At 49.2% G+C, this 24,977-nt stretch overlaps 1 protein-coding gene across 1 annotated transcript; it reads left to right on the top strand.

Moving 5' to 3' along the window:
• The first annotated feature begins 669 nt into the window (after positions 1–669).
• zfp36l1b (ZFP36 like 1 zinc finger CCCH-type b) lies at positions 670–5,183 on the top strand. The gene is made up of 2 exons (XM_084700730.1): positions 670–866; positions 1,983–5,183. Exons 1-2 carry the CDS (start codon positions 813–815, stop codon positions 3,081–3,083), a joined length of 1,155 nt encoding a protein of 384 aa, XP_084556856.1. The 5' UTR covers positions 670–812; the 3' UTR covers positions 3,084–5,183.
• The last annotated feature ends 19,794 nt before the right edge of the window (positions 5,184–24,977 follow it).

The raw sequence follows: 24,977 nt of genomic DNA, 5'->3' as shown, positions 1-24,977 counted from the left end.
ATTTCAGTGATTCTGAGGAAACAACGTTATGGTCACTTTACAGCTTGTCAAAGGGAGTTTAGGAGCAATGGGAAGCATGCATGGCGCTCTCCTTCACATTGGGGACACAAACCAACAACCCCAAAACTGAGGCAAAATATTAGCTGACGGATGCAACAATCAAAGACCATAGAGAAAAGCAATGCAATATGCAATCCTCTTTTCTTACTCTCTTTCTCTATTTTGTGTGTGTGTCTCTCTGTGTGTGTGTGTGTCTCTCTGTGTGTGTGTCTCTCTGTGTCTGTGTGTGTGTGTGCGCGCGCACGCGCGTGTGTGCGTGCTGTTTCACAGTAGACACTTGTTTTAAAGCATTGGAGAAATATTACTTATAACCACAAATTTCATTTTAGGGAATGGTGGGACTGCTACATGTGTGACATGATACTAAATGTATAACGCTATAATAATTATTTCTAACCCATTCAGGTGTTTCGTAAAGGTAAAATAGACATTTCGATTGATTTCAGCAACATCGAACAGTAAACAGTGGACAGGCAGTCAAAAGCAGATAACTCTGCGGCTTCTGTTTTATATTCTGCACCCAAGAAGAAGAAGAAGAAGACAGAGAACCGCTACATCACACGTCAATCAAATCCAGGCCCCTCCTGTTTTGCATAACCATGCATGTGTGGTTTTTTATAAAGGCAGTAACGCTGCACACAACTGTTGCAGGAGGACTGGGGCTCTACAGGGCACAAATAACCTTTCAATCTGGACTATTAACCACCAGCCCTGTAAATAAGATCCGTTTCTTCTCAATATTATCAGCAACAATGACAGCCACCATCGTTTCTTCTTTCTTCGATTACAGTGAAGTGACGAACAAGGTAACCAAACTCGTAGTTTGATTTCTAGACTAGCTGTGCACGATTTAAGTAGCTCTAGTTAGTTAGCTTACTCACATTAGCTAGTGCAACAGCTATGTAACTTTCTGAGCTTCTTGCTAGACTGCTTAACGTTTGTCTAGCTCTCTTTATCCCCCCAGATACACTAATTGTCTAACATCTTTTTAACTTTCTCATGGATATAACAAGTTTTTTTTTACCTAGCATTACGCTGACTTGAAACGTGGCAAAAGTAGAATTAAAAAGTGGCAAGATAACGCTGGTAGTCAAACGTCATGTGGGTGTTGATGAAGAAGTTGGACTAGAAAGTTAGATTGGTAGCTCTTGCTGTGTGTTAGCTACTCAGTATCAACTAACGATTTGCTAAACCACGTACAATTTATCAAGTTGTCACATGTTTTTGTTGTCTTAGCTTGGTACTACCAGTGAGATAGCACTAGCTGTCTGGATCGACTAACTGTTTAGCTTCTTAGCTAGCTAACCTGCCAAAAGGTAGACTATAGCTAACCATAGTCAGTAAGTAATCGAGCAACGCCAATCAGCTATTTAATTTTCGTTGAGTTATTAATTAAACTAGCCAACGGTCTGCATACGTTCGCTTTGAATGTTGCATGCAAGTTGCAACTTGCAAAGTACCCAAGTAGCAAAACAACTGTAGAGTTCACGCTGTAGCGGCGTCAGCCATGTCATTCGCTTGCTAGAAGCGGCTATAATCTATCTAGCATGTCGGTCCGCTGTTAGGCAAGTACACGGTTGTTTCGATGGTACTATTAGATGCGGCAAATAGAATACAAAAATAAGTCTGATGAAATGTAATACTAAACTCAGCAACTTATTACCAATGTCCTTAAACAAAGTTACACCTCTAAAGTTAGAACTTCATTCTTCAGAGACAGTGTAGTGAAACAAATCTAACCGTCTAGTAGTCAAGCTAACACTATGGCTATGCACTGATGCATGCCTTTCATGGCTTACTCGTAAGAATGTGACGAACAATAATAACGGAAAAGGGTCAAGTTTATGCAAATACCTACAGTTAGGAGTAGCTTATTTATTTGTTAACCTAACCTTACCAAGGGATTTCCTATTTTATTGCAGCATAACAAAATGTTGAACTTCAACAACAACAGTCTTCTCGGTGGGTCCCACTCAACCACTGTCCCCTGCCCTAGTGCCAACCCCTCCTCCTGTACCCCCACCGGGAGCCTGCTGGACAGGAAGGTGGTGGGGGTGTCCTCTGGAGGAGGGCTGTTCCAGCGCCGCCATTCCGTCACCATCCCCAATGCCAAATTCAACCAGAACCAGTTCATCAACAGCCTCAAGACGGACCCGTCGGTCCTGATGGGCAGCGGCAACAACAAGGAGAACCGCTTCCGGGACCGTTCCTTCTCGGAGACGGGAGAGAGACTCAAGTCTGGTGGCTCCTTGTGCCTCGGAGGCGGCGTTGGTCAGGTGAACTCCAGCCGCTACAAGACGGAGCTGTGCCGGCCCTTCGAGGAGAACGGCGCCTGCAAGTACGGCGACAAGTGTCAGTTTGCCCACGGCATGCATGAGCTGCGCAGCCTGAGCCGACACCCCAAGTACAAGACGGAGCTCTGTCGCACCTTCCACACCATCGGCTTCTGCCCCTACGGCCCCCGCTGCCACTTCATCCACAACGCCGAGGAGCGTCGAGGGCCTCCTCCGCTGTCCAGCTTCAACAAGCTGGAGCGTCCTCGTCTGCAGCACAGCCTGAGTTTCGCTGGCTTCCCCAGCTCCGGAGGTCTGCAGGACAGCCTGAGTTTCGCTGGCTTCCCCAGCTCCGGAGGTCTGCAGGACAGCCTGAGTTTCGCTGGCTTCCCCAGCTCCGGAGGTCTGCAGGACAGCCCCACCTCTGTCACGCCTCCACCCATGTTCTCCTCTGAGGACCTGAGGGAGTGGCAGACCAACCCCTTCACCTACTCCAGCCAGGAGCTGGCCAACCCGTTTGGCCCCAGCCTCGGGGGCCCCCCTGTCTCTGAGCCTATGGGCCAACCCTCTCCCTCACCCACGACCCCCTACTTCTTTCGGCCCATGTCGCCCCCCTCCCCCCTGGACTCTCTGTCTGACCAGGAGGGCTACCAGAGCAGCTTGGGGAGCCAGAGTGGATGTGAGTCACCCAGCCTGGAAGCCTCTCGCCGCCTCCCGATCTTCAGCAGGCTGTCCATCTCTGATGATTAGGAAGCTGCACACGCCCACTGTCCTGGGATGGAGAGTTGAGCGTGACTGAATGAATGAATGAATGAGTGAGTGAGTGACTGCTTCCCCGTCTGCCCTTTCACCCCCCCTCCCTCCCTCCCCACTCTGGGCCTTGTTTACAGCAGAGGAGTGGACAGTGTTTGTGCAGTGTTGTAGCGTCTGAGTAACATCAGAAAGGGGAGTGCCTTCTCTCTGCAGAGGAAGTGTAGCAGCCCACCCTCCCCTCTTTCCCACCAGCTGTCCTCACTGAACCACCCCACCCCCACCTCCTCCACCCCCCGTCGCCCCCCCCCCCGTCCTTCATCCCCGGGTCCAATCTGATAAGGCAGCAGACAGCAGTGTGCTTTGTTTCCCCAAATGTGTTCTCCCTAAATCACTGAGCAATTAACAAATGAGAATGTGAGTTTTGCCCTCCACACCAGTGCCCTGGTCTAACCTGGTAATGAAGGAGGGGACGGGGAGATGGGAGCAGGTCTGGAGGCCTGGACTCCCTCCTTCGTCAGTCGGCAGGTGTGTAGCAGCGCTGCGCACCTTCAGGTGGCCTTTACGTGCCTTCACTCTCTCAGTCCTAACTCTGAGAGGGCTCTCTTTAGAGGAATCAGTGCCTCATCAAAGGGTTTTCCTTTCAAATTCAATAAGCAAAAACATTATACAGTAAGTTAAGCTCTAATGCCTTGTGTGCCCAAGAATATGTGGACCATAATTGTTATTTCCATGTTTGATAATGGTCTAAATTTCTGCTCCTTCTCTATTTGGAATCATGTTTTTTGTTATGTTAATATGGGTGACACAGATGGAGGTTTTGTTTATAGTTTATTAGACTGGAAAGAAATTAATTTTCTTTGGTGCTATGCACCCTCTGTGTCTATGACGACCACCTCCACTAACCTGTGCGGAGCGGAGTGGTCTGCTGTCAGCTTGTCTTTGGCTGTGTTTGGAGGTGGTAGGTGCAGTCCTCCTGTTAAAACCTTCATTTAGAAACTTACTTCTTCAGTTTGGCCCTTTTCAACCCCGCCCGACCAGTTCAGTTCTTTGAGATGACCCCACAGTTCACTGCCTGCAAGTCAACTGAGCAAAATCTGCTCCTGTGTAGGTTCCACCTTGTTCAATATATTATTATTATTATTATTATTATTGTTTAGTTTGTTTTAAAGAACCTTCGTATGGAGGGGTTTGCTTGTCACTGCTTATTTAACTTATCAAAATGTATTTATTGCTGATCTTGAGCATTTTTTTATTTTTTATTTATCTGGATAATGAAACAATAGAATATATTTTCTTTTATGTTAAATTATGATCTTCCGTATTAATCGCAAGATTGTGAAGACCTGTTTTTGTTATTTTTTTTCCACAGTTAATATATTATACTGCAATGACATTTTTTGTAACTACACTTTGATTTATTTTGAAAGTGAATCCTAATTTAAAACAAAAAATGCAAAAAGGGTTTTGCATTTTATTTATTGTTTTTATTTCTTTTTTTCCTCCTACCTGATGTTGGACTGTGGTTTCAGGTTTTTTTTGTCTTAATCCCTTTTCCAGTTGTGGCTGCCGCTACTCTCACCGTCTAGAATGTAGGGTGTGTGGGGATCAGTCCTGTTCATGTTCTCACACTGTCTTCACCAGGATGAACATTCATTTTATAAGTCACTAGAATCAGCTCCTTGCTGAAATTGACAAAATGGAAAGATTTTAAGCTCTTATTTAAATGAACCATGGAAGTTTCCCTAATCCGCAATAATGTGCACACATTTACTAGCACTTTTAGTTACCAAATTAGGTGATTTGTGTTAGTTTTTGTTTCGATGTTGTTGGACCACTTGTTTCCATGAAGTGCCTATCAATACATTCCAGGTATCCAAAATGTTGTGCCATCATATTTTTATATAGCAGATCAGATAAAAGTCTAAAATGTGTTGTAGCAGAGAGTTATGGTTAACAGGATTGACACATAAAAGCAACTGTTGAATGTATTCTCTTTTAGCAGCCATTGCTGTTTACTACAGTCATTTATTTGTTCATGTACCTTTTGTAAATGACAGATTGCAGTTAAAACCAATAAACCTAAACTTCTTTTGAAAAGCTGCAGTTATTATTTAAGATGACTTCACACCGCGACTCCCAGTGAGAACAAACACTGTCTGTTGAACACGAGGAAGTGGTCATCTTTAGGCACACATGTAGGACAAAGCAATTAAGTAGTTATGACATATTTGTCGTCCTACTGCAGTTGATTGCATCTTTATCTCAGAAAGTTGAGCAACTTCAGCCTTGTTCTCAACCGAGGGTAATAATGTGTCCTCAAGCCAACGTTTTCAAGACAGGAGATCCAACTTGTTCTGTGTTGGAAGTTCCTGGTCTTCTTTCATGTGTTGCCCACAGCAGGCAGGGAGAGTCACAGCTCCTCCTCCTCCCCCCCCCCCCCCCACCTGCTCTCACCCACTGGCACGTTCACAGGCTGTCACCATGGTTACTGTAAGGGAAGATACATGAGCCTTTATAGTGTTGACGCTTGAGTCATTTTGGCCAAATCCTCAGTTTGGCCTGCTGCTGCTGCTGAATTGCAGGTTCAGTTCATTTATTATTCCACCCAAGAGGCCCCTGGTCTCTCAGCCTCACGCATCACACAGACAAATGAAGGTCCTGCTAAGTAAATACTAGCTGAAAGGAACTCGTGCTTTTAGCGTCTCATTTTTGTACTCAGACAAAAGAACATCTCCCCGTTTTCCTCCCTTAGCGTGATTCTGCTGAGCACCTTGTTTGTTCAGTGTTCTACACTCAACATAATCTTCACCCTTTTACAAAAGGAGAACCCCACACCTGCTTTGAGTGACTAGGGGGAAAGAAAACAGGTAGCGAAACTTGACTGAGTAGAGAGCAGTACTTGTTGCAGCGGGTGGGTGATGCTGGGGGGCAGGGTGTAAAATGTTCTGAAACTCTTGTTTTCACACGCATCAGTGAAATCTCTTTGGCGAGGCATGGCGGGGGTCACTGTGCCTTTAAGGGCAGTTACGAGGAAGAAGCCAGCAGTAGTTGAGCAAAGGCTCCTTCTGCAGACTTTACTAGTCCTCTATCAGCTGCTTTCCCCTGTGTTGCTAGAGAAGAGGCAGCACACCCAGACTGAGGTCAGCACACCCAGCAGGCCTCAGAGCCAGGGACATACAGTAGAGTTAACTACATTGACAAAAACGTGTACAAGTAATAGCTTGACAGTTAGCTTGGTTCGCTTCACAGACGGATCTGTGTGTGTGTGTGTGGGTGTGTAGTGGTGTGTGTGTGTCTCCATAGCGACAGAGCTAAGCTGATCCTGGCTGATGGAGCATGCTACAGATGTGAGGACAGAGTTCCCTCCTCCAACACAAGGCTGATCCTATTCCTCACTCATTACCGCACACTGTTTCCAGGTCCCCGGTCTGTGGCTGGCTCCGTTCACCAGCAGTAGATCCACCCTGACTCTGAACTGGCTGGGATGGGACAGAGAGCAGGTGCAGGTGAGAGCCAGGGGGGTGAGTTAGTGTGCCGAGGTACTGCTTCAGGTAGTCCAGACCACCTGTGGAAACATGCCGGTTCTCCTAACATCAGGCTGCCAGGAGAAACTGTGGCCCGGTGTACTCGTCACACTCCTTGCAATAGAACTTCTGAGGTGGACTAAGTGAAGCACATTGTAGGAGACACTAAGACGGAGTGTGTGTGTGTATCAGCCTGTGAGTGGGTTTGTTTGAGTGTGTTTGTGTGAGTCTGTGTGTGTGTTTCAGTCTGTGAATGTGTGTCACTGTAGTGTCTTTATTGACTGTTTTTCCGGAGGAAAGACTTACACTACATAAATGTGTCCTGGGGTAACTCATGTACTGTGAAAAGTTGAGTTCACTCAGTTTGTAACAGCAGGATCACTACTAGAGAGACTGTGCCAACAGATCTGGAACAAACTGCATGTGACCAGAAAGACAAACACCAAACCTTTAGATCCTTATGAATACTTTATTAATTTTCCTCACTGGCCTTACACACACAAAACACAAACATGAAACGGCTCCACCAGTATTGTCTTCTGTCGGGGCTTAATTCCAGTTTGTTTACAGGACCAAGAACTATATTGACACAAAATGAGTTTGATTTGAGAAAGGTTTGAATCATGTGTTTAAACAAAATGTACTTAAGTGCAGTAACAAAGCATTTGTACTTTGTTATTTTCCATCTCTGGTCAAGAGGCTACCTCTACTGTCATGTTGGTAGACTTGATCTTGTGTCTGTGTGAGTGAGTGAAAAACTACTGAAAAAGGAGGAACTACCCGAAATAAGCCCATTGTTCAGCTAATCAGCCAAACTTCCCCTTCAGGCACTGAAACCTTGGGAAGTTGAAGAAGTCATGGGAACAGGAGTCATGGTAACGGCCTGTCAGGTTCCATTTAGTGTCAGCTGATATTGACGAGTCCTCTTGTCAATCAGTAGCTGACTGAGCTTTGCATTTTCTGTCTGTCCTGTGAATTCTCCCAGGTAATCTTTCACTACGAACACTGCTCTGACTCACTGCTCTGCTGTGTGCTGTGGTGTGTGTGGTGTGTGTGGTGTGTGTGTGTGTGTGTGTGTGTGTGGTGTGTGTGTGTGTGTGTGTGGTGTGTGTGTGTGTGTGGTGTGTGTGTGTGTGTGTGTGTGTGTGTGTGTGTGTGTGTGTGTGTGGTGTGTGTGTGTGTGTGTGTGGTGTATGGTGTGTGGTGTGTGTGTGTGTGTGTGTGTGTGTGTGGTGTGTGGTGTGTGTGTGTGTGTGGTGTGTGTGTGTGTGTGGTGTGTGTGTGTGTGTGGTGTGTGTGTGAAACCTGTCCAGCAAGCTCTCCTCCCCCAGTACCCTGAGGCCTGAAACCTGCTGAGCCACACAAACCTCAGTAATGTTTAACTCCAGCTCTCTCTCCCTTACCTGGCGCTACAACATGAAGCAGCAGTGACAAGACCCACAGAGCAGGTCACAGCAGCGCCATGCTTCTCATACCAGCACAGGGAAGACCTCGGTACATACATACAGGCTTGGCAGTTGTGTGTGAAACCTGAGAGGACTGATCTGGGCAGAACAGTAAAGTCTCCCCAGTACAAATCTGCATGCATCATACGTGTCCTGTACCTAGCAGGTGAAACCCAGTATGGGTTTGTGTAAGAGGGCTCCTTTGTGTGGGCTTTTAACAGACATTAAGTTACCTTCTTAAGCCTTGGTGTTGCTATCAGTGCCTCCCACACTGAACTGGGCAGCTTTCCCCTCCTTCAACTCCCAGTGACAGCCCAGACTGGAGGAACACGGCAGCTATCACAGAGATGATGCCCACACAGGAAATGACAAGGGGTTAATACAACACACCTGTCTGTCTGGGAGGCCTCTCACTCTGTTCATCCATCCTGCTTCATCCTCATAATAAACATTTAGTCATTTAGCGAACGTTCTTATCCCGAGCAACTTACAGTAAGTACAGGAACATTCCCCCCCGAGGGAAGTAGGGTGAAGTGCCTTGCCCAAGGACACAACGTCATTTTTGGTCCGGCCGGGAATCGAACAAGCGACCTTCTGATTATCAGCCCGATTCCCCAACCGCTCAGCCACCTGACTCCCTTTATAAACATTTGATAGGGATACATTTTTGTTTGCAGTGACAACAGTGGGACTGTAGACCCACTTTACATGAGAATGAAGAAAATCCTTCTCCGCACACACACACACACACACACACACAGTTCCCAAAGGCAAAGCAGCTGCTAGCCAGTTTCAACAGTGAACTGAGTCCCATCAAGGTGGCCTGTGGTCGGATACATTGTTTCCTGGGAAAACAAATCACTACAAAAAACGATTTTTGAATGTTAAACTGGATCTCCCTGCAGCAGCACAACAGTTACCACTGGATCTCCCTGCAGCAGCACAACAGTTACCACTGGATCTCCCTGCAGCAGCACAACAGTTACCACTGGATCTCCCTGCAGCAGCACAACAGTTACCACTGGATCTCCCTGCAGCAGCACAACAGTTACCACTGGATCTCCCTGCAGCAGCACAACAGTTACCACTGGATCTCCCTGCAGCAGCACAACAGTTACCACTGGATCTCCCTGCAGCAGCACAACAGTTACCACTGGATCTCCCTGCAGCAGCACAACAGTTACCACTGGATCTCCCTGCAGCAGCACAACAGTTACCACTGGATCTCCCTGCAGCAGCACAACAGTTACCACTGGATCTCCCTGCAGCAGCACAACAGTTACCACTGGATCTCCCTGCAGCAGCACAACAGTTACCACTGGATCTCCCTGCAGCAGCACAACAGTTACCACTGGATCTCCCTGCAGCAGCACAACAGTTACCACTGGATCTCCCTGCAGCAGCACAACAGTTACCACTGGATCTCCCTGCAGCAGCACAACAGTTACCACTGGATCTCCCTGCAGCAGCACAACAGTTACCACTGGATCTCCCTGCAGCAGCACAACAGTTACCACTGGATCTCCCTGCAGCAGCACAACAGTTACCACTGGATCTCCCTGCAGCAGCACAACAGTTACCACTGGATCTCCCTGCAGCAGCACAACAGTTACCACTGGATCTCCCTGCAGCAGCACAACAGTTACCACTGGATCTCCCTGCAGCAGCACAACAGTTACCACTGGATCTCCCTGCAGCAGCACAACAGTTACCACTGGATCTCCCTGCAGCAGCACAACAGTTACCACTGGATCTCCCTGCAGCAGCACAACAGTTACCACTGGATCTCCCTGCAGCAGCACAACAGTTACCACTGGATCTCCCTGCAGCAGCACAACAGTTACCACTGGATCTCCCTGCAGCAGCACAACAGTTACCACTGGATCTCCCTGCAGCAGCACAACAGTTACCACTGGATCTCCCTGCAGCAGCACAACAGTTACCACTGGATCTCCCTGCAGCAGCACAACAGTTACCACTGGATCTCCCTGCAGCAGCACAACAGTTACCACTGGATCTCCCTGCAGCAGCACAACAGTTACCACTGGATCTCCCTGCAGCAGCACAACAGTTACCACTGGATCTCCCTGCAGCAGCACAACAGTTACCACTGGATCTCCCTGCAGCAGCACAACAGTTACCACTGGATCTCCCTGCAGCAGCACAACAGTTACCACTGGATCTCCCTGCAGCAGCACAACAGTTACCACTGGATCTCCCTGCAGCAGCACAACAGTTACCACGCGTCAATGTTGACTGACTTCTATCATTCTTTTCCAACTATGAGTTTATCCAGGTGACAAACAGCCACCCATCCACTTAACCCATCTGCTGCAGAAGGGTTTGTTTCCAGAAGTTACCATCTTGCATGTACTTTCCTGTGTCGGCTCGTGTTTGAAGTAAACACAAGCAGAAACGTTTGTTCCAAAACATACTTCACAGAGAAAAACCTGCAAAGGAAAAATATGGGATGGATTACTTCCATACCTTGTGACGTCTGCAGAGATATTTTTGTAACAGCTGTTTATTTTGCCATAATCAATAACCTGTAACCATTCCTGGAAGGCAGAGAAGCTTCCAGTACCAGGGAGAGATCCCTCAGGCCTGCGTCTGACCCAGTGAGTCACTGTTTGCCATTCAGACAATGATCAACCCAACAAGGGCAGTAATGTCCCCAAGGGCTTTCAAAATAATTATGTTCTTGTATATTTGTGCTTTTATTTTTGAATAATAGTGAAATTGTGTTTTTGTCAACAACAAAAAAAGACATTTTTGACTCTAAAACCACTGAAATGACATAGATTCTTGCACACTGATAAAGTTGCCATTTCTTGAAGCAGTTGTTACAGGCACTGTTCCACAAAGGAGCCTGATTATCGTGGCCCACATTTGTTTTTTGATAACAATAAAACTGTCTTCTTTATCTCAAAGAACATCTCCCTTCAGAGCAGGGCAGAAATCACAGGCGATTGTCTTCAGAACAAAAGCCCATTGGGTTTATTCAAGTCTAAAGGGAAGCAGTACAATGAGAAGCCCAGGAGAGCAGGAGCCCTGGACAACAGCCCAGACTCTCCCCACCTGTTTCCATCACGTCCACAGAAACACTGAATCACACACTTCACTATCCATGCTTTGAGATGCCATGTGTTTACAGATGAGCTATTTAAGGTCCATAAGATGGGGTGTGGTTCTCTATGTGTCCTGGGTGAGTGTCCCCTATCTACAGGGTGGCTGAATGACCCTTCACTCCCTCGGAAGACAAGCAGACTCAGAGGAACAAAGAAGTAGGGGAAGGAGGTGGAAGGGGTGGAGGAGGTGGAGGAGGTGGAGGAGGTGGAGGAGGAGGAGGAGGAGGAGGAGGAGGGATGAGAGGGAGGTGAAGAGGAGAGTCTCTGTTTCCTGGTCAAACAACTTAGAGTTTCCATGACATCATCGCAGCCTGATGCTTCTTTAAGTCACCAGAACTTAGACCCTTGACCTTCCAGAACTCCCCATCATACAACCGGCTAAATGTACGGCTGACCACAACCCCCCCACACCCCCACCGAATAGTCAAACCAAGGGCCTCTGAGAAGAGTGCACACACAGACTTACACCTTGTTTCAAACGTTAGCCTCTTTCCAACAGGCCCAGTAGGCCCCAGCAGGTCCCAGTAGGCCTGGAGCCCAGGCTGCAGTAGCCTGCTCTCCAGCAGTGGGCTACATGGGAAATTAATGTTCCTTTTCATTGCCTCTGTGGGCTGCAAGGCTTGTTATTACACCGCATAGCCAGAGACATACTGTCACAGTTTTTACAGAACCATGCTAGAACCAAACTTGCTAGGAATCAGTCAATACTACAGCTATGATTTGCTCACGGCATGTGGATTTGCCTCATTACTGACTGTGGACTGACTCACTTCCCTAAAAAGCAAAACAAAGCCAGCTGAGTGAGTTTCCCAACCGAGGCCCTGGGAGCGTGATGGAGGCAGACGAAACCTCTCTCTCCCCAAACAGGGCCCTGAGAGGAGGCAGACCAACCCTCTCTCTCCCCAGACAGGGCCCTGAGAGGAGGCAGACCAACCCTCTCTCTCCCCAGACAGGGCCCCAAGAGGAGGCAGACCAACCCTCTCTCTCCCCAGACAGGGCCCCGAGAGGAGGCAGACCAACCCTCTCTCTCCCCAGACAGGGCCCCAAGAGGAGGCAGACCAACCCTCTCTCTCCCCAGACAGGGCCCCTAGAGGAGGCAGACCAACCCTCTCTCTCCCCAGACAGGGCCCCGAGAGGAGGCAGACCAACCCTCTCTCTCCCCAGACAGGGCCCCGAGAGGAGGCAGACCAACCCTCTCTCTCCCCAGACAGGGCCCCTAGAGGAGGCAGACCAACCCTCTCTCTCCCCAGACAGGGCCCCGAGAGGAGGCAGACCAACCCTCTCTCTCCCCAAACAGGGCCCCAAGAGGAGGCAGACATGGGGCCTCAGGAGGGGAGAGACACACTGTCATGGTGCTGACATGAATGTGTGTGGATGGCTGTGTTTCTATGTGTGTCTGTGTGGGTATGAGTATGTGTGTGTGTGTGTGTGGGGGGGGGGGGTTGTGTGAGCGGGTGTGTGTGTGTGTGTGCTGGAGCAGAGAAGGGGCTTGGAGATGAGAGATAGTGAGAGTGAGCAGGGGTCCATGTCAGCGATAGTGGGACAGGGAACAGGAGCCAGAGGCTCTGAGGGGCTGCTGTACCGGGGGAGCGCCCTGACTCACTTTGATTTCCGCCCCTCAAACGGAGACAGCAGGGATTGAGAAGGAGATAAAGGCTGTCTTGAAAGGAACACCTTGATGAAACCTTCCCCTGGATAGAATGACACCAGGGGCCCTCTCTGGCTGGAGTGAAGCCAAGCCCACAGGCTGCAGCACATCTTAAATAACTACAGCTACCCAGATACATACCTACCTAGCTACCTGCCTACCTACCTGTATCCATGCTTCACTACGACCTAAATGCCTACCTACAGTATCATCATATATTTGCCCTTCCCAGGTATAACCAAAAGACAGTCACTGATCTGGTCAACATCTGGACCTGGGCACAAGAGGTCACATATACCGACCTACATAATTACCTACCTTCAGCCTACATACCTACCTTCAGCCTACATACCTACCTACCCTCTCGGGTCGAGGGAAGCTTACTAAACATAAGAGGTCTTGGAACCTTGAGCTGGTGAGAGAGACAGACTAGAGACAAGAGACAGAAAAGGGGGCCTTTCTAGCACAGAGAGAGAAAAACACCAGCAGCAACCCAAGCCTAGCATGGCTGTGTTTGAAGTCTTGCATAATGGTCCTAATTAGCCCCTTCTCTCACAGGCCCGAGCCCAACACAAACCTCACCAATAATCAAATCAAACTGCCAAATTACAGAGGGCTATTACCACTCTGCACGCAGTTCAGCTTCTCGGCTCCACAGTCATGGGAGCCTGGCCGCATGGATCTCCGGCTGGGCCAGCTAAAGGCTTCCAGATCCAGGCCTCTGATTGCTAATAATGACTCAGAGTACATTGGTATCCCAGAGACTTGGCTGTTCGACACCGGACCTGCAATGTTCTCTTCTGCTTCTCCCCCCCCCGTGCCCCCCCGTGCCCTCCCTTGCCCCCCCCTGCCCCCCCCCGCCCCCTCTCATACCCCCAGCCCCCTCTCATACCCCCGCCCCCTCTCATACCCCCGCCCCCTCTCATACCCCAGCCCCCTCTCATACCCCCGCCCCCTCTCATACCCCCGCCCCCTCTCATACCCCCGCCCCCTCTCATACCCCAGCCTGGCTGGAAACAGTGAGTCAGCCAAGGCCTTTTGTTTCATGTTTATCTGTGTGCTTTCAATAGGGAGCTGTTAGACACACCGAGAGCAGGAGAACTGTGTGGCTGTGCTCCTGCTGCTTGGCATACTAACAAGACACTGCTCTCCCCCACACCCCTGAGACCCCCCCCCCCACACTCCCCCAGACCTCACTATATGAACGGCCTCTAGAAAAACTTATCATGGTATCCCTCATCAGGTTCCCTCTACCTGACCTCCAGCCACCTGACAGCTGGATGTCCCCATGTGACTCTGACCCTGGGATTGAGCGTGTGAGGCGACCTGGATGGGAGATGTGGTCACGCTGTTGCTGGGGGAACAGAGATGAGCTGATGAGCCAGTGAAGGCAGGGGGAGTCTGGATGATGTATCCGGGTACATCTGATCCAAATTAGAGTCCATCTGATGAAGCCGGAACGACACTAGGTTGATTCATAAATGCTCTATTTCCTCAGCCCTAACACTGTGCCTAATATGGAGAGAACAAAAGTGGTTGTGTAATCCACCCCCTCTGACCCCAGAACCCCCCCCCCCCCCCCCCCCCCTTCGCTTATGTAAGCCACTGAAGAGATCACCAATATCGTTTTGTTTGACAGTTTGCCTGTGAGTGAGTTTGTGCAAAGACACTCGCTCCTGAACTGACAAAAATCTGAGTCCTCGATTTCTCATTCCAACAAAGAGAGAGACATAGCAAAAGAGAGAGAGAGAAAGAGAGGGACACAGACAGACAGAGAGAAAGAGAGAGAGAGAGAGAGAGAGAGAGAGAGAGAGAGAGAGAGAGAGAGAGAGAGAGAGAGAGAGAGAGAGAGAGAGAGAGAGAGAGGCCAAGAGAGGTCACAACACTTATTCCATGGGTCTGCTTTAACCTCTTATCTGATGGGAGTTAGTGTTCCTTACTAATGTTGTTTTGGGCCCCTACAATCCGGCTTGCAGCCAGGTCAGGCTCATCTTCACAGAGCAGGCGGCACATTGATGTGTCTCTAAGTCGCCTGGTTATTAAAATGAGTATGTGCTGCCAGAGTGGGAGATCTGCAGGTTGAGAGGCGGCAGAGCCGGTGTTCTGGAGGTCCTGCAGGCCTGCACATCTGTGTCTTTACACGTACACACACATACACGCACTGACACTTACTACTTCATTCATACTGGAGGTGTGCGCCTGGGTACAAAGAGGTACTGACAAACTGTCTTAACACCTGTGAATGGTGTCAGCTTTAGAGAGGGTTAGGGTTCGTCTCTAGAGGAATTTATGTGTTTTACTGCTCTCTCTGTTTATCCAAAATGTGTTCCCTCCCTCTCTCACCCCTCACTCCCTCTTCCTCACTCTCCCTCTCTCTATCTCTCTCACACACACACACACACACACACAGAGGCACGATGCCCATGACTGCGTGGAGAGCATTTTAAGCAGCAGCTGCAGGAGCCTGTGGGGGAGACTGGGAGGGAGACCAGCTAGCGACGCAGGACAGAAGAAAAGCACAAGGCTGCTCCTGCTCACCCGGTCACACATCCAGCAGCATGTGAGAGGGTCACACACATCTCAGCTATAAAACACTGGGACTGGAAGCAGTCGCATCAACAACCCTCTGACTGTAAGAGCTGCTGCTGTACAACAAGTCAACTGTGAGAAGGCAGACCCACCTACAGGCACTGTGTACTGTTAGTTTGACTCTCACGGCAGAGTTTGTTTTGACAGTACCTCCCCCACTCTGTCTACCAATAGACTTATAGATTTAGCACTTTTCCATACTTTGGAACCACATCTTGTCAAGGTGTTTTCAGACCCATAAAAACCACTCTGGATCTCTCTCTCCCTCGAAGAATTGAGAGTTCAGAGGAACAAAGTAAAGGAGATTCCATGCACTGCTGAGGGGTCCAAAAAGTAGTTTTTTCTTTTTCTTCTCATTTCCTGTTTACTTACTTTCTTTGCTCTAACTCTCAACTCTTTGGACATTTCAAACCTCGCCAGGAAATGAAGAAAACCCTTGGAAACATGATATTTGGAGTGTGAGGAGAGGAGGGGGACATGATGGAGGACTTAAACACAGAGGAAGGTGGGGGGGGTGCTAAACAAAATACGAGTAAGGAAGTGAAACAGCGAGGGCGAGAGATTGAGTGAAGAGGAAAGGAATAAAAAGTGGAGAAAGAGTGAGGGAGGGATAGAGAGAGGAGGAGGGGACATTTCTTTACAAGAGTAGACAGAACAAAGAGGTCTTTGTGTGCTGTGCTGAGAGTGAAGTGAAGCCAGGGCTTAGCGAGTGTTTAACAGTGTACACTGACTGCATTCCTGCAATGTGATTACAAGATGCTTTTAATTTATTCTCCTCCAGGAAACACATTTAACTCTTCCCTGGCCTGTGTTCTGCCTCGCTCCGACTCTCTTCATCTTCCTTTCTGTCCTGTTTCTCCATCAGACTCCCTGTTGTCGCGTTCCTTTCTTTGACGTTGTCTGGTTTGTTTCAGACTTACGTAAATTCACGTTTGTTTTCAGCTCCAGTTCTGACTCCACATACCACATGCTGCATGTAACTGCTGCTTGAATAAGCTGCAGCTGTGCTGTGTTACGAATCTCATGAGGCCTAACTGAAAACCTCAACGTCATGTACAGTATTAACCTTCCTTGTTCAGTTTTAGTCACACATGAGACTATCATGGGAGCAAACAATAGGTTACATCTGTGAGACTTTCTAATCTTGTTTCCTGGTAAACAGCCTTTAAGCACACACAGAGAATTGCCACAGAATGCAAGCAAGGGGCTGCTTGTGGAACTAATCTGATTAACCTAAAAACTACTAATTGACAGGACAGGGGCCAATTAGCCTAGAGAGAAAGAGAGAAAGAGAGAGAGAGAGAAAGAGAGAGAGAGAGAGAGAGAGAGAGAGAGAGAGAGAGAGAGAGAGAGGAAGGCTGCATGACTCAGACTAGGAGAGCTCAGAGCTATGGTACATCAGCATGTCACCCCTCCCCCCTGCCCCTCCCCCCTGCCCCTCCCCCCTGCCCCTCCCCCCTGCTCCTCCACCTGCCCCTCCCCCCTGCCCCTCCCCCCTGCCCCTCCACCTGCCCCTCCCCCCTGCCCCTCCCCCCTGCCCCTCCCCCTGCTCCTCCACCTGCCCCTCCCCCCTGCTCCTCCACCTGCTCCTCCACCTGCCCCTCCCCCCTGCCCCTCCCCCCTGCCACACACACACATTCAGAAATGATATTGTAAGTCAGGAAATGGGATCTTGAATGCAAGTAAACACATGACCTCCTGGTCCTGGGGACAGAGAGATAGAGCCATTCATCACCTCCTGGTCCTGGGGACAGAGAGATAGAGCCATTCATCACCTCCTGGTCCTGGGGACAGAGAGATAGAGCCATTCATCACCTCCTGGTCCTGGGGACAGAGAGATAGAGCCATTCATCACCTCCTGGTCCTGGGGACAGAGAGATAGAGCCATTCATCACCTCCTGGTCCTGGGGACAGAGAGATAGAGCCATTCATCACCTCCTGTTCCTGGGGACAGAGAGATAGAGCCATTCATCACCTCCTGGTCCTGGGGACAGAGAGATAGAGCCATTCATCACCTCCTGGTCCTGGGGACAGAGAGATAGAGCCATTCATCACCTCCTGGTCCTGGGGACAGAGAGATAGAGCCATTCATCACCTCCTGGTCCTGGGGACAGAGAGATAGAGCCATTCATCACCTCCTGGTCCTGGGGACAGAGAGATAGAGCCATTCATCACCTCCTGGTCCTGGGGACAGAGAGATAGAGCCATTCATCACCTCCTGGTCCTGGGGACAGAGAGATAGAGCCATTCATCACCTCCTGGTCCTGGGGACAGAGAGATAGAGCCATTCATCACCTCCTGGTCCTGGGGACAGAGAGATAGAGCCATTCATCAACACAAACAAGACACTGCTTATGTTAGGGCACAGGTGCTCCATACTCTGGTCTGTGCGTGTGTGTGTGTCAGTGCCTGCTTGCTTCTGCGATTGCCAGTGTGTGTTTGAACGTGTGTGTCTGAGTCTGTGTGTATGACCTTTCACATCCTACTACATCAAACAACACACTATGAAAATGTGTGGACACTGGTCTCTTGGCTCACCGGTTATTTGCCTCTCCTAAAAAGTGTCTCATGACCAGAACTCCATGTAACAACTCATTCTGCTATTTTCCAAAACCACTCAACAATCGAGCATAGATAAAGAGTATCTTGGCAATTCTGAATACCTCAGCTCTGTATAACAATGTTTCAGATAAATAAACCCAGAGCCAGCCTCCTAACCAAGAAAGGGTTTCAAAGTCAGTACCCAGAGAGAAACAGAAGTGAACCTCGAGACGACAGGGAAGCGATAGGCTTTTCATACAGTTGGTTTGTGCTCACAAGCTGGCTTAATTTCCCCTTTCTTCTGTTTATAAAGTCTTCAGTTTCCTAAGCCAGGGTCCTCTTCTCTTCAACAGCTTGTCTGAAGCCCTGTGCCTGCTCTCTGCTGCGGGGGCTCCAGGGGGCTCCAGGGGGCTCCAGGGGGCTCCGGGGGGCTCCAGGGGGCTCCAGGGGGCTCCAGGGGGCTCCGGGGGGCTCCAGGGGGCTCCAGGGGGCTCCAGGGGGCTCCAGGGGGCTGCTAGAATGACTGGGCAGAATGAGACACATGCTGAATGTGACAGAGATTAACCTGGGCATGGCTGAGTAGGCCGGCCTGTCCCAAAGACTCCCAGCGCTTGATTCAGGCAGAAGGGACCACCCACAGACATGATGCAGGGAGACAGGGAGAGAGAGGAAGACAGAGCGACAGGGAGGGAGAGAGAAAGAGTGACAGGGAGGGAGAGAGAGAGAGCGACAGGGAGGGAGAGAGAGAGAGTGACAGGGAGGGAGAGAGAGCGACAGGGAGGGAGAGAGAAAGAGTGACAGGGAGGGAGAGAGAGCGACAGGGAGGGAGAGAGAGAGAGTGACAGGGAGAGAGAGGAAGACAGAGCGACATGGAGGGAGAGAGAGAGAGTGACAGAAATAAAGATATATAGAGAGAAAAACAAAACCTGAGTTCTGATTTCTGTCTCAATAAGGCCCCCACCCTTATTGAGACCGGGGGATTAGCAACCACAAGCGATCCTGAGAGAGCATGCTCTGGCCTGCGTCTTGCAGTAGCCTCCTGAACAACTGCACTGTCACTCTCCAGTGTGGAGCATGGCAGGAAGGGTTGTTCAGAGGAGTGAAGGTGGAAAGGGAGCGTGAGGGTTAGTGGGCAACAGAGGAGAGGGACAAAGTGAAAGTTGGCATAGAATGAAATCCCTTCTCAAAGGGATCAAAGACAGGGTACGCAATTTAATTCCAAGAGGATATTGGTGTTCCCATAGGCTTCTCCCTGCTTCCTGCACCCCCTGCCCCTCCAACACCCCACCTCTCCCCACAGGCCAGCCCCTCACTCGCTCTCCATGCCCGGGTCTTAAGTCGAGCTGGTCGAACAGGGGCACCATTCTTCCCTCCTGGCGTCCGCTCCTTCTCCCGCCTCTTTGCTCTGGTGTCACATGACTAATGCTGACAGACACACAGCAGGCCTGCTAGCCGCTCAGCTGTGGAGGAACAGGGACCCCAGCACAGCAGGCCTGCTAGCCGCTCAGCTGGGGAGGAACAGGGACCCCAGCACAACACCAGGACCTCTACTGCCTCAGGAGGGCTGGAGGTGAAGGTCAAACGCTCAACTGGGAATGGCTGGTGGAGGTCAGGCCCCAGGATCACCAGGCTGCAGTGTGTGGCAGGCCAGGGAGAGGCAGGGAGAGGCAGGGAAGAGGGGGAAGAAAGAGAGAGAGATAAAGAGAGAGATATAGAGTGAGAGAGATAGAGAGAGCGAAAGAGAAAGAAAGGGAGAGAAAGAAAGGGAGAGAAGGAAGAGAGAGATGGAGGGAGGTGTCCCTGTGTTCAAGCCACTCGTCTGATATGAGTAACTCCTAAATCTCTTGTTGACATGGGACCACACATGTTGAAGCAGATCAGGGAGACTGGTCTATCTGTCTTTCCTGGTTTATCTTCTGAGGTCAACTGAGACATAACATTCTGACCACAGTTTAACCCCTGATTCCACAAGAAGGTGAGGTGAAGCCAGATGCAGACTAACCCTCTATGTGCTGGGAGCTCAGGCTGTTCTAGAGGCTGTTCTAGAGGCTGGCCACTCTTCATCAGAGCCCTGGGTAAGACATGCAGACTGTGTGTGTGCTGACCCTGAGAACAGCCCTGGTCTAAACATCCACCAGAGCCAGTCTGAGAACACACTCTGGCATGTGACAAAAGCACACAGGGACAACAGGGACTTGAAATCCTCTTTAGTGGTTCCGAGTCACCCACCTAGGTCAGGAACAAAACAGAGCTGGCACATCTGCTCAAACACAGGATCCACTGGGAACATGGCTGACCGTCAAATGACCACTGACTACACAGGCCCCTTATGTGATAAACTTGAAGCTAATTACAGAGAGGGGTTGCCAGGTTTCTCATGTTTCAACCTTCTCAGACAGAGCAAATATGTAAACAGTGAATTTTTATATGTAAACTGATGAGGATGGGGTGGTTTACTGCTGTTTCTGACACACAGAGAACAATGGCATCGGCACATGAGCAGCAACACCATGTGTCATCTAACCCGTGCTGCTGCACTTCCTAATTTAAGGTAAAGAATCCAGCCAGAAAGGTCGGATATCAAACTAAGATTAAAATATCTTGGATTCCCTCCCAACATTCCAGAGGTTGCATGCCGTTCATGTCTTCCACAGTTACTCTGCAACATTTATAGAATGCAGAACATACTCACATGACTGAGTCAAAGGAAGTAAAAAAGTGTATGATGTGCAAGGGTGTGTGGACTATATTGTGCTTAAGCCCACACTCTGATGCTGACCAGCCCTAAGGGATCCTTGTGTTGCAGCAGGCTCCTTCTCCCTCTGTGCTGCACAGCAGGGCCTAAAGGTGAAGGATCGTGGGCTATATAATAATAAAAAGTTGAGAGTTCCGACTGCGGACCCCTCATAAAAAGCACTCTACCTTTGCCTGGTTGTTCAAGTGTGTGTGTGTGTGTGTGTGTGTGTGTGTGTGTGTTTGCGTGATTAGAGAGTAAAGACATTGCCCCGACAGTAGGTGCGGTGTCACATCTCCCAGGGTCTAGACTGATCCCTGGGTCCCTATCACGTCAGGAGGATGTCCAGTGCACCGTGTGGGAGGGGGGTCCACAGGGACAGGAGGATGTCCAGTGCACCGTGTGGGAGGGGGGTCCACAGGGACAGGAGGATGTCCAGTGCACCGTGTGGGAGGGGGGTCCACAGGGACAGGAGGATGTCCAGTGCACCGTGTGGGAGGGGGGTCCACAGGGACAACGAGTTCCACCTCTGTCTGCTGCGGACAGCCTGGGCAATGAATAACCTTCACATGAGAAACAAGACAGCAGCACTGGAAAGCCTTCCAACACTGGGCTCACATGCTGTTTGGTGTGATAAGATGACATGACAAAAGTGGAGGAAAGCAGAGCTGGTCTGGACTCATCTCTGAAAGGATGGGGAGAGAGGGAGGGTCTGGGTTCTAATCCCCACTTGTAGGGGTGGGAAGGTAAGCTGGAGTATGTGTCAATGTCATGGTGGTTGACTGTGCATGGCAGAGCAAGTCAGAGCATGTGGACTTCCGAAACACATGCACATGCACGCTTGCATGTGTACACACACACACCGTACTGATAGCGTCAGGTCCTCTGCGACGTTCGCACCCGAGTAGAACTCAGGCCTCAACACCCACCTCCAAAAATTTAAAACTACTGACACTACGGTATTTTAAATAACAAGACAGCCAAAAACCAGCAGCTCATTCTTCTACTAAGTCTGTCTGAAGCAACGCAGCAAATCAGGAGAGTTGAAGATCTTGCAGGTAGCTCGTCTGGTTAGTTAGTCCCTCGGTTGACTGTTGAGACGCTGGTGTCAGTGAGTGCAGGTGACCACATGGAACGGCAGCAGCGAGACAGCTCCAGGAGGCTTCTACTGTTACCCAGGACTGCAGTGACAGCACCCCCCCCCCTCTGTGTGCACTGCCAGGCTGGCCACTCAGGCAGACCCATAAATAATCCTGAAAGCAATAACAATTGTGAAGTGAATTCCCAGGCATGCAGGATCTTGCATATAGGTGCTTTCCCTCTCTCTCCCTCTGTATGTGTTACCCATCCCCCCTCTCTTTCCTTCAACTCTCTCTCTGTCTCTCTCTCACACTCTCTCACTCTCTCTCTTTCACACTCTCTCTCTCTACTCTCTCTCTCCCTCTACTCTCTCTCCCTCTCTCTACTCTCTCTCTCTCTCTACTCTCTCTCTCTCTCTACTCTCTCTACTCTCTCTCTACTCTATAAGCACCTGGCACAATCAGGTCTCTCTCGTTACCCTTTTCACATCATCAGGGCCCTCCGTGGATTAACAGATACCTACCAAACTTCCCTATTCTCTATAAGTATTACATCTGCACATAAAATCCTAACGGCGTTATTAACTTATAGATAAGTGTTGGTCGTATATATAGACAGACTTGAATTGGAATTATGCCATTACTCTTCCTCTTTACGCTGGAAATGGTTGCTGTCACACTAAAGCCCTGATGGACAGTATATCTATATCTATTTTTCCAGATGTGGTTAGGCTACTTGTGAGGGGTGTGTGTGCTTACGTGTGACAGGCAGCCCTTCAGACACAGCCTCTCCTCTCTGGCAAGACGTCCACCCCAGGTCACGAAACGTCTCCTGACAAAAGTACTGTGGGAAGTTACGTAACGGCCAGGGACAGCTGCCACTGCGGAGCCTGCGCTGCTAATGGAAGAAACGTGTGATGGATGAAATGGTAATGAGATCATTTAACGAGGGGCGAGGAGAGGAGCCAACCGCGGGCCTGCTCAGGGTGTCACATTTAACTTTCACAGGCCAGTTGTCATGGTTTGAAGGGACAGACGGACTATTTTCTAAAAAGCACACTTTACGTCGGGGTTATGCTTGTAAAGCGTTGTACAGATATGGTCAAAGAAAGTAAAAAAACATCAGCAGGTTTTTGACTAGCTTGAAACGGAAAAGCTGCGGTTTCTTTTATTCAAATGGGCGCAAAAATTAGTAAACAGTTTTTTTTTTAACCATCTGCCTTTGTCATAGGCCTACGGTTCATGTGACTTTCCGACGATGTGTGTAATCAATCATTATTATCGTTGTCTCCATCTCTCCCAGCGGCTACGTTGGGTGTTACCAATAACTCCCAATGTTGCAAAGAGACGTCTTGATCCACTGGGGTTTCCACTAGCCCGCCCTCTCACATCTCGGTGGTTGAAGGCTTGAATAGCTAATGGTGGCGGGGTCAGTCGTTCGTGTCGGCCACTCAGCGCATCAAGAGAACCAGTTGTTGGCATGACGATGGGTGAGAGAGCGAGCAGTGAGGCTGAGTTTGTGCCACCAGAATCATAAATCCAATCAAAGAGCCATGTATTCTGAGGAGAGGAGGCCATTCTAGTGGAGCAGCTCGTTCTGGAGCAGGCAGGAAGAGCTCGCTGCACATCAAAGACCTACTGTGAGCAGAAGACCAGATGAACACAAGCTATTCACTGCTAGGAGACCGAGGAGAGAAGAAGAAATAAGAGCCATTCAAAGACATACTTGATGACAAGTGACGACTGTACACCTATCTCTTATATCTGTTACTATCGCTTATTGTCTCTTTTGCGCTGTACACTCAAACATCGTTCTCAAACGAATTCAGGGTGTCTGAATATGGGTATTTGAAGCCAACACACACCACCAGAGTTCTGAATAAAGAGAATGTCTCAATCAAAGTAGTCTCTCTAAGCAACATTGACACACAGGTGGCGTGGTGTGCTGTTCCGGTTCAACAGGTTACCAGACAGAATCCCTTCAACCGCTCACTCACACAACCCATGGGCTTCCCCTCAGGGCTAAGAGCCCAAACATCAACAGCTACCGCTTGGCTTTGATTTATGTTGCCGTGTTCCAATAAGTTATTAGGGTTTCAGGGTTCAAATGAAAGTAATGATGTCTTATTGCAATTGTGTTTTTGTGATATTGTGAATTTCTTTCATTGCAGCTGCATTTATTTGGTCATTTATTGCCACTAGATGATTTGGTTGCCGTGTTTTGATTTCCCTGTTGTGCTGATGCCCATCTTAGCCAAGATACTCCTGTAAAAAAAAAATATATTTTTATCTCAGTGAGTTTCTTTTCCCAGTTAAAAACAAAAAAATAAATAAAATACACACTGTTTTTAGGGCACATCTCTCCTGGCTGGATGTATATGCAGGGGTTAGATGGGGCTCGATGATGCCAACCAGCTCCTCTTTCACCCTCTTCCTGTCTCCAGTTCACTGAATGTTCTGCAATATTCAACTGTCTTTTCTTTCCATGAGAGGGCTCCAAGGTAATATTACCATATGGAGATCTGATGTGACCTCAACAGTTCGTTTACATTATGTACACGACAGTAATAAAAAACACTGACATTATTATTTCTGCAAACTTGGTTCAACAACAACAACAAAAAAAGGTATGTTGGTTGGAAAGGTTGACCAGGGAAGTGCTCAGTGTGTTGAGAGTTTTAAGTTCAGGTGGTCAGTTACAGCAGTGAGACCATCTGTATGGTCAGCTGCCGTTACCATGGAGCTGGACTGACCTCAGACACCTGGTGATTGGCTGGTTGTCAGGTGGGCTCAGTCCCTGGACAGAGACGACCTCTCACTGGACCAGGACATGCAGCACAGCCCATGAAGAAATAGGAGGTGTGGAGATGGAGGGAGGGGGAGGGAGAGAGAAAGATAAAGATAAGAAAACGTTATTGCCCATTAAATTTGCATACAATGAAAACAGACAGGCACTGTGGGAGAATGACTCAACTGCCTTTCAACCCAGTGACTTCACAGCATTAGTGTGTAGCCCCTGAGTGGCAGGTGTTCTGCTTCATGGCTCAGACAGAGTAAACCAGGACTCCTCGCTTGAGCAGGAGAGACACTCTCACACTGAGCGCGCTCAAGTGTCACTCTTCATTGTCACCCGGTGAGATAGTCAGCCACCAGCTAGCGAAACCAGAGAGGCCCATGGCCCAGGGCCAGCGACAATGATTGGT

Source organism: Hypomesus nipponensis, chromosome 6 (genome assembly GCF_054491055.1).
Source record: "Hypomesus nipponensis isolate SF chromosome 6, ASM5449105v1, whole genome shotgun sequence".
NCBI lineage: Eukaryota > Metazoa > Chordata > Actinopteri > Osmeriformes > Osmeridae > Hypomesus > Hypomesus nipponensis.
Note: the sequence above shows the minus strand (reverse complement) of the source record. Positions and strands in the feature narration are given on the sequence as shown.